Genomic DNA, 9,663 nt, shown 5'->3' on the forward strand with positions numbered 1-9,663 from the left:
GACTTCACAGAAGGAAATCGAAAGCAAGATGGCGTGCTCCCCACGGGAAGCACTAACCAATTCACAAAGAAAAAACCGAAGGAAAAACACATCGACAGCAAAACAGACACTAAAGATTTCCAGGACTATATAATAAGATAGCGGAAAATCGTCTTAACTTCATAGGGGTAATGAATGAGAAACTTCTTTACAAACTCCAAATCACATCTCATGCATCTGAGGAGTCAAGGCAAGAATGATTCATCCAACTCGAAATATCTACATAGAATCATCATCATCTGACGCCCAAAATTCCCATGTCTTTCTGGACCAAGCCAACCGGCGATTGGAGACAAGTCTTTCCTCCGCAGTCAAAGAATGAACCAAACCTAAAGTAGAATCAATCATGCCTCAACGAAACTTAGTAATTTATGAACATGCTACATCGAATGATGTAGACTTTCTTCTTTCTGATTCTACTACTATTCTATTAAGTACCTCTTCAACTACGTCAGATGCGAGAAGCGCGCCACCTGAGTGGATCTCCTATGCAAGGAGTACACCCTGGGATAATCGAGAGGCAATTACCTCCCGAATGGAAGATGTCGGACCTTGTTTAGGCAGTCATTGGGGACGATGAGGCCCTTCACACCCCAGGCTTGCTCAAGGCCCACTATTACGATGTAATGATACATGGCCCAAAAGCTTGGTTATATAGGGATCTTTTTCCATTTTTGGATTCTTTCTACTACAACCAGCTATAGCCGTTTCATTCCTATTCGTTGTTATGATGTTCCATATTCAAATAGCGGAGATTCTCGGAACAGCTGGAGTAATCAGTCTCTCGCACGGGCGAAGGAGATGCATTTCTGGTACTGGTAGTATTGGACAAGGAGGGAAGAATATCTTTCTTATTTCTGCCTTTCTTTCCCATGACGACTAGGAAAAGGCAAATTCCAAATTTCACTTCGAATTTCGGACCTCAACATCCTGCTGCTCATGGTGTTTCACGATCAGTATTGGAAATGAACGGAGAAGTGGTGGAACGTGCGGAACCACATATTGGATCACTCCAGTGCGGCACGAAGCCGCTGACGCCGAGTCGGCTCCTATGCCGCTAGTTATGCCCTGCTTGGTCCCCCGGCACGGTGGAGGTTTCGTAGCGCGTCATGAGCACCGGGGGGCGGTTGAGCAACTCAAGCGAGCCGCCCTACCTTACCTTACTACAACATAGGGACAGAAGGGAGAAGGTTGTGAGGGTGGCCTCGTTATCCACACCGGAGGTCGGATGAATGGAGGACCGACCCGGGTTTTCACGAGCGTTGGCGGGTTCTGGAGTGCCTGTCAAGGGCGCTAGCGCATACCCCGGGGTGATCATCACCACCTGCACCTCACATCTCGGCACAGTGGAACGTGTAACCCGCCTGCTGTTTCATTCTACTACATTTGTTCCTGTAATCCATAGCCTAACAGAACGCAGCAGCGAGGGACAACCCGCCCATACAGCCAGCGGGGAGGATGGCACTACTGGCAACGTCTGACGAAAACGCCGCAGGCGCGAAGCGTGGTAGGCCTGCGCCGGGGGAGCATAGCATAGGGAGGAAAGGGAGCCCGGACGGTGGAAGAGCCAGGGGAGGCCGGGTCGTTTGACGGAAATGGAAGGCTTTTCCCTATTAGAGGAGGGCCCTATGGAGTAAAGGGAAGTGCATTAATTCTTGGAAAAAACGAAAAAAAGATAGTAATAAGAAAAAAAAAATAGATAGAGTCAACGGTACGACAGACAGGGCTGCCGACACGAGAATTAGCTTACGAGGTCGAGCAGTCTCAATTGAAAGGATTTGCGAATGAATGCTGGGCCACCTCGAATGGCGTGAGCCGCATGCGGGGAGACCCGCACGTACGGTTTTTAGGGGGATCTGGTCGAAAGACCGGCCGGCGCCCACCCGACTAGAGGGACTGAGAAATTAATAGAGTACAAAACTTATCTTCAAGCTTTACCTTATTCTGATCGTTTAGAGGGCGATCGCGGGGTCACTGAATGAAGTCCTCCCTTTCTTTCTCCGGACCCGCAGCGAGGCAGAGATGACTAAGTGACATATGGAATATGGCGACGACAACAGCATGTCGTAGAAGAAGATAACAGGTGGAGCCAACGACCCACTAAGACTAACGTATCTACAACTACATCCCCGAGCGGCAGTCAAACGGAGGCGTGAATGCAAGATGCCAGCGGAATGATCGGCCGGATAGAGGCTAGGGCTGCTTCCTTCCCACCGCGTCCTTCCTTGTGTGTCGGAGATATAAAGCGAGTGCACCGGAAAAGAACGGGAACTGGGATGATCTATTCTATGGCGAAGCATCTGAAGCATAACTGCACACTCATATTCTCTTTGCCGAAAGAGAGGAGCATTCGGTGGAACCGGTGAACTACACTTGCTTCTGGATAGATGTGTGGGACAGAGGGCTCGTGGTACCTGCACCTTTCCTCCTCTGCTTTGAGAACCGCGTGAACGGAGAGTGGGCAGAAGGGAAGGAGGTCCTCATACGGAGTCGCACACTTACTTGAGCAGTGCGGGAGACTGGGGAATGGGTCGAGTAAACTCCCCAGAGGCCAGAAGGCAAAATAACAGACGAATTAGATAGGGCTTTTCTTGGTATTGATTTTTTCTTAGTTATTGGAAAGGGGGTATGGATATGTTATAGCCAGAAAAAAAATAAAGAAACTTGACTATGCGTCTTTACTCTAGAAGACCTAGTATGACTATAGTTAGTAGTATAGATTAGTTAGATTCGTAAAACAGAAGAAGAGTCCCCTTATATGCCAACACATATTAAGCGTTGCTAAAAATGAAAAGAAACAAAACTCTTATCATCCCTTATATATACAACAACCTTTAATAAAAAAAAATTATTATTCTTTTATATACATACTTCATGTTGACAATTTCATCATTTAACTATTCTAAATTTTAATATTTTTATTTTTTAACTTTATAAATATATTATTTCACTATTTTAATTTTTTAAATTAAATTTGACTTATAATTTTATTAACATTAAAATTTAATTATTAATTTTATTACATTAAAAATTTAATTGTTAATTTTTTATAACATATTTATTAAATTTCATTATTAATATTTTTATTAACATTTGTCCTTTAATTATTTAAATTTAATTAAAAATAAAATAAAATATAAATTAAATATTATATTAAATTTAAGACCTATTTAATTTTAAAATTAGAAATTTCTTTTCTCTTCTAAAACCTAATCAGAAACTTTGCACTTCACCTCTAGACAACGGAAGTCGCTCAATCTGAGTTCCCTGAGAAATTTGATGAAATGGCCCCATAACAAGCTAAATTCCAAAAATGGACCGCTCCTGCTAATATTGGCAAAAAGGGCCCTTTTGTCTTGCGAAATGTCAGAAATACTTCTCGGGCGCCAAATTTTACGTTCATTGACGAGAATCGTCATTCACGCGTTTCATCTAAAACGCGTGAGTTGATTAACGCGTTTTAAATGAAAACGCGTGAATGGCAATTCTCGTTTTTTAATTTACGTGAATTGTCATTCACGCTTTTCATCTTAAAAGCGTCAAACAACTCACGCATTTTAGATGAAACGCGTGAATGGTGATTCTCGTCCTTCGTCGTATATATAACTCTTTGGCCCTAATTTAAAACAAAACCCCCCGATTCTCTCTCCCACCCCAACTTCCAAAACTGCCGACTTTCCATTCCAACTTCGTTCAACATCATCGATCAACCTCGTTCAACATCATCGTTCCTCGTCCTTCGTACGTCCGTCCTCCGTCCGTTCTCCGTCCGTCTCTGCAGGTGAGTTTAGGGCTTAAGGTTTAGGTTTAGGTTTATGTTTTTGGTTTCGATGTATATTTTTTCGTTTATATTGATGTATATTGATGTATTTAGGTTTAGGGTTAGGTTTTGGATTCTGCCGTTTATATTGATGGATATTGATGTATTTAGGTTTAGGTTAGGTTTAGAGTTTGGTTTCGACGTATATTTTGTCGTTTATATTGATGGATATTAATGTATTTTGGTTTAGATTAGGCTTAGGGTTTGGTTCTGATGTATATTTTGATGTTTATATTGATGGATATTGATGTATTTAAATCAAGAGCTGCCACGACTGCCACCACAACCGGGTTGCTCCGTTCGTTCAACAAAATGGTACGTACAATAAAAATCCTAGTTAGGAAACCACAAACCTTAAACCCTAGTTCGTTCAATAAAATGGTCGTTGTGTTGAATTGAAATGTTCATATTTATGTTTTTTCACAAACCCTAGTTAAGATAATTTGATGAATTCGGTCATATGTAATAACATAACTCAATTTTTTTTATAATATGCAGGCAACAAACCCTGTGATGACCTTATGTCCCAATCAATTATCTTGTGAAGATAATGTACTATTCTCTTCACTGACCATGTCCATATTATCTAGTTTTGAATGTAATAACCATGATATTATTGTTTGACACAGTTGTTGATAGTGCAATTTGCTCGCACTTTATGTACAAGGGTGTCTATGAAGTGGAGAGAAGATGTTACTCATGTTATTTCTTACACCGATCCTAATGGTGCATGCGGCCGAAATCAAAAAGTATTGAAGGTAATTTTGAACGGGAAATGGGTCCTTACAATTGATTGTGAGTCTCTCTTAACACGATTTGTTTCATATATATGTCAGTTAAATTAAAATAAAAATTGTTTTTGTGTAGGGATAAAATCATCAATGAAAACCAAAAACTATGTTGATGAGGAATCGTATGAGGTTAAACAAGATAATCATGGAGCCCAAGGTGGTCCTTGAAATGATAGACTTCGGTTGTTGAATAATGTGAGTTTGGTCTGATTCCTCCTCTGTATACTTTTATTATTTTGCTTGATAACTGAAATTATTTTGTTTGTTTGTTTTTCAGCTTTCAAAACTGTTCAATAGTTACATTTTTATATTAGTATGGAATTTCTTCCCACTTTACAAATAGGATCTCATTGAGTTAATAATTGCTGAAGGAGGTAGTATTAAAGAAATGGATAATCCATTTGCTGAGCCAAGGGACGAAAAAACTATAATAGTATATTTGGAGATAGACAGCAGAAATCGACCAATGGAAAATGATTTTGATCTTTTTCCCGACAATTGGCTATTTGATAGAGTGGTTTTTGTGTCATCAATATTGGATGAACATGTTGTTCCTCACACAAGGTTGCTTCAATCTATTGCTGCTTGTGACTTGCATCATTTGCTTACTTAATTTGGAGTTGTTTAGACTTTTGTTAACAATACTTAATATTCTTCTATTTATGGTGGTTTATCATCATTAATGTAATACTGAATATTCTTCTAATTATGGTTTGTTGATTTATTAAAATACGACTTAGTTATCAGTTATTATCTGTGTTGGATTTCTTATAATTTAGGTGAGTTAATCGATTTGATTATACACCATACTACAACATTACTCACGTATATTGTGTAGAATGCGTGAATGTAGTATCATAACATATGCTTATTAAGAAAAATCCAACACACGCGTATTGAAAATCGTTTCCTCTGTAGGGAATCTCCCAAAATTGAGACTTATGACCAATGCAAACTCCTTCATCCGGAAGCACAACTCTTCTCCATTCACAAGGAACTTAATCTCCATAGAATTTGAGCTGGACTTCTTGAGGAGAATTTGGTGTATAACTGTTTCTGAGAACTGTAATAACGGGTGCTCTTTGAATAAGAATCTGAATTGGATTTGCTCTACCCTTTCAGTTAGATTCATTGACGCAAACTTGGCGGTAATATTTTCTATATTGGTTTTCCATGATACCCTCCCAACAAACTCAGGAATTATGGTGGACTCCATCTACAAAACAAGGAACAACATGGGAGTAAGCAAATCGAGAAAATTATAATTACCTAAACTATTGGCAAACTATTTCAAATAAAGTCTAAGTTTCTTAGTTTCATACTACACATCATACTACAACCAAAATCATGTTAAAACTAGTTGTCTTATTAGTTTTTAATAATCCAAAATCTCTAATAGAATTAACCATTATGAAATGCTTGCAAATTGACAATTCTAAATACATTAAGCATATGATGTGCCATTTCGTAATATAACAAGTCAAGCAACATCAAAGAATACACGAAAATTTCATTTCTTCACAAGAACATAACAAACAAGAAATTATTAAACGAGAAATGAATGAATAAACGAGAAATGCATGCATGCAGAATAAGAACACTGATATAATACTCGTCATATACTCTAAAAGCATCTACACACATAAACGAAACCAGAACCAAACCCTAAACCTAAATACATCAAATATCCATCAATATAAACGGTATAATATACATCAAAACCTAAACCTAAACCTAAACCTAAACATAAACCTTAAGCCCTAAACTCACCTAAATATATCGAAGAGACGGTGAAAAGTCGATGATGTCGAAGAGACAGTGGAAAGTCGATGATGTTGGACGAGGAACGATGATGTTGAACGAGGTTGATCGATGATGTTGAACGAAGTCAGAATGAAAAGTTTGTAGTTGTAAAGTAGACAGTTTTGGAAGTCGGGGTGGGAGGGAGAATTGGGGGGGTTTTGTTTTAAATTAGGTCAAAATAGTTATATATACGACGAAGGATGAGAATCGCCATTCACGCGTTTCATCTAAAACGCGTGAGTTGATTAACGCATTTTAGATGAAAAGCGTGAATGACACTTCTCGTAAATTAAAAATCGAGAAGTTCCATTCACGCGTTTTCATCTAAAACGCGTTAATAAACTCACGCGTTTTAGATGAAACGCGTGAATGGTGGTTCTCGTCAATGAGTGTAAAATCTGGCGCCCGAGGGGTATTTCTGACATTTTGCAAGGCAAAAGGGCCTTTTTTGCCAACATTAGCAGGCGCGGTCCATTTTTGGAATTTTCCCTATTATGGGGCCATTTCATCAAATTTCCCAATTCCCTTCCCATTTGCGAAACAATCGCTCAATCTAAGTTCCCTTCCTCTCGAAAAATCGCGCTTTGAATTGATTAGAGGAGAAGACGAGTTTTTGTTCTACAAACGCTAGCGGTGGTAGCGTAGAAACAAAGGTCTTCACAGAAAGAAAGAAAGAAAGAAAGAAAGAAAGAAAGAAAGAGAGAAAAATCATAGAGGATAGAGATAGAGATGACATACTTCTTAGGTGTCAGTTCGTTGAGCTTCCTGTTGTTTTTCTCGTCGATCACTCTTCAATTTCTTTCTGGTTCGTTACCTTTCTCAGATCCCCAATCTTGTCTTTCTACAAACCATTTGAACTCAACAACTCATGCGGAATTGAACTTCTACTCTTTCCTTTTCTTTGTTTTCCCTATAATTATAGTATTGATATGTTCTTCGTTGATCTTCTTATCTAATTTTAGGTTTACATTGTTCAGTTTTGTTGTTTCGCTTTGATGATCTATTTTTCTAAGCTTCTTTATTTCTAATTTTACAATTCTGTAATCTGGTATATATATATATATAACATGATCTCTACCTCCGGATTACATGTGGATTGTATTTCTCTCATTGGATATGCAATATGTATTCACAAATCAAAGACTATTATGCTCTTCTCCTTTATGTCAATTGAGTGATTCACACACTAATAACTGTCAATTGAAGAAGAAGTTGAATGAATTTGGAGAAGCCTTGACAACTATTATAGGAGTAATATGTATTCTGGTGTGGCTTATAAATCTGAAATATTTCCTCACCTAGGAGTACGTTGATGGGTAGCACCAACTTTAAGTTCTCGTTCGAGAAATGCACCAATTATTTCGAGATTGCAGTTGCACTAGAAGTAGCTGCGATCCCTGAAGGTTTACCAGCTGTCATAACCACATGTTTGGCCCTTGGGACCCGGAAGATGGCTCAAAAGATTGCACTTGTGTGGAAGTTGCCAAGTGTTGAAACCCTAGGATGTACAATAGTCATCTGCTCGGATAAAATAGGTACTTCAACCACAAACCAGATGTTTGTATCAAAGCTCGTGGCCATAGGTGATAGAGCAAACGTTGTCCGGCCTTTTAATGTAGAAGGGACTACATATAGACCTTTTGATGGAAAAATTCAACGATGGCCTGTGCGAAGAATAGATCATAATCTTCAGATGATAGTCAAGATTGTTGCTCTGTGCAATGATGCAGGAATTGAAGAAAGTGGGAATCATTTTATTGCAAATGGAATGCATACCGAGGCAGCTCTGAAGGTGATCAGATCGGATAATAAAGAGAAGAATATATGTATATATATTTTAAAATTTGTTCATGATTATGATGTTTTCCTTTTATTACAGGTGATGGTTGAGAAAATGGGACTTCTTGATAGTATGAATGATGGTTCATCCTCAGTGAACGGTGGTTTACTTTGTAAGTTATTCATACTTGTGGTAATTTTCTCTATCAAACATTTTTACATGAATGTTGACAAAGTTTTTATCTTTAAAAGGTTGCTGCAATTCTTGGAATAAACATGATCCACGGGTCACTACTCTTGAGTTTGACTGGGACAGAAAATCTATGGGAGTTATTGTCAGTTCTACCTCAAGAGGAAGAAAGTCCTTGCTTGTGAAGGTATGTGAACTTATCTAACTTTAGACAGATGGTACACTAAATCTTTTAAAAATATTTCCTTTTCTTCTAATAATAGTTAAGATTTTATATGATAATGTAGGGTGCAGTGAACTTGTTGGAACGAAGTTCCTTCTTTCAACTACTAGACGGTTCTATTGTAACACTAGATCAAAGTTCTAGAAACACAATCTTAAAAAGTCTAAATGAAATGTCAACAAGTGCGCCACGATGTTTGAGTTTTGAATACAAGGAGGTTCTTCTAGAGTTTGTCACTTACACCACTGATGAAGATCATCCAGCACACCAACTTTTGCTGAATCCATCTACATATTCTTCAATAGAATGTAACCTCATTTTTGTTGGTTTTGCAGGTCTGAGAGTTTGTAATTTTTTTTCCTAGGTTCTTCTTAATATCTCCTCACGCGCATGATTGTTTCCCCTTTTTGGTTTAGGAACCCCCGAAAAGAGGTTCGAAAAGCAATTGAAGATTATAGAGCAGTTATGGTTATTACGGGAGACAACAAGAACACAACTAAAGCTATTTGCCACGAAATAGGTGTATTTGGACAACACGAGGATATAACTTGTAGAAGCATAACATGGAGGGAGTTTATGGGTCTTGGTGATCCTAAAACTTATTTAATGCAAAGTGGAGGGATGATGTTCTCTAGGGCCAAACCAAGGCATAAACAAGACATAGTCAGATTGCTTAAAGAAGATGGTGAAGTTGTTGTTTTTTTTTTGGAAAAACGACTTAGCGTCATTTCATTAAAAAATCCCAAAAACGGGAAAAAAACCACGAGTTTAAGAGATCATTCTAGACAGGCCTAGAATGATTTTGAAGTCGTAACATTCTGAATAAAAGCTAAAAAGCTAAAAACGTAAATGAATTATCTGTTTACAATGCTTTCAATTCTAGTGAGTTTAAAAAATGGTAAATTCCAGTTCTTACAGATATTCCAGTTCTGCTCCGTGCTTGGAATTCTTCTTCACGTTCCCGCGAGGGCGCTGCAATCCGATACAATATCTTTCCATAACTCGTCAATGTTCCTGC

At 38.4% G+C, this 9,663-nt stretch overlaps 2 protein-coding genes across 2 annotated transcripts; one reads left to right on the plus strand and one right to left on the minus strand.

Annotated features, from left to right (window-relative positions):
• Positions 1-297: 297 nt before the first annotated feature.
• Positions 298-2,602, minus strand: LOC124915734 (the record flags this gene model as incomplete). Its single annotated transcript, XM_047456497.1, is given in 3 exon segments — positions 298-2,042; positions 2,044-2,324; positions 2,327-2,602. Coding segments are annotated over 3 exon segments (621 nt in total), but the record flags the coding sequence as incomplete, so codon positions are not given.
• A 5,163-nt stretch (positions 2,603-7,765) lies between these two features.
• LOC124915735 (calcium-transporting ATPase 4, endoplasmic reticulum-type-like) lies at positions 7,766-8,986 on the plus strand. The gene is made up of 5 exons (XM_047456498.1): positions 7,766-8,245; positions 8,333-8,405; positions 8,485-8,609; positions 8,710-8,766; positions 8,981-8,986. Exons 1-5 carry the CDS (start codon positions 7,766-7,768, stop codon positions 8,984-8,986), a joined length of 741 nt encoding a protein of 246 aa, XP_047312454.1.
• Positions 8,987-9,663: the final 677 nt, after the last annotated feature.

This window comes from Impatiens glandulifera, chromosome 9, assembly GCF_907164915.1.
Source record: "Impatiens glandulifera chromosome 9, dImpGla2.1, whole genome shotgun sequence".
Taxonomy (NCBI): domain Eukaryota; kingdom Viridiplantae; phylum Streptophyta; class Magnoliopsida; order Ericales; family Balsaminaceae; genus Impatiens; species Impatiens glandulifera.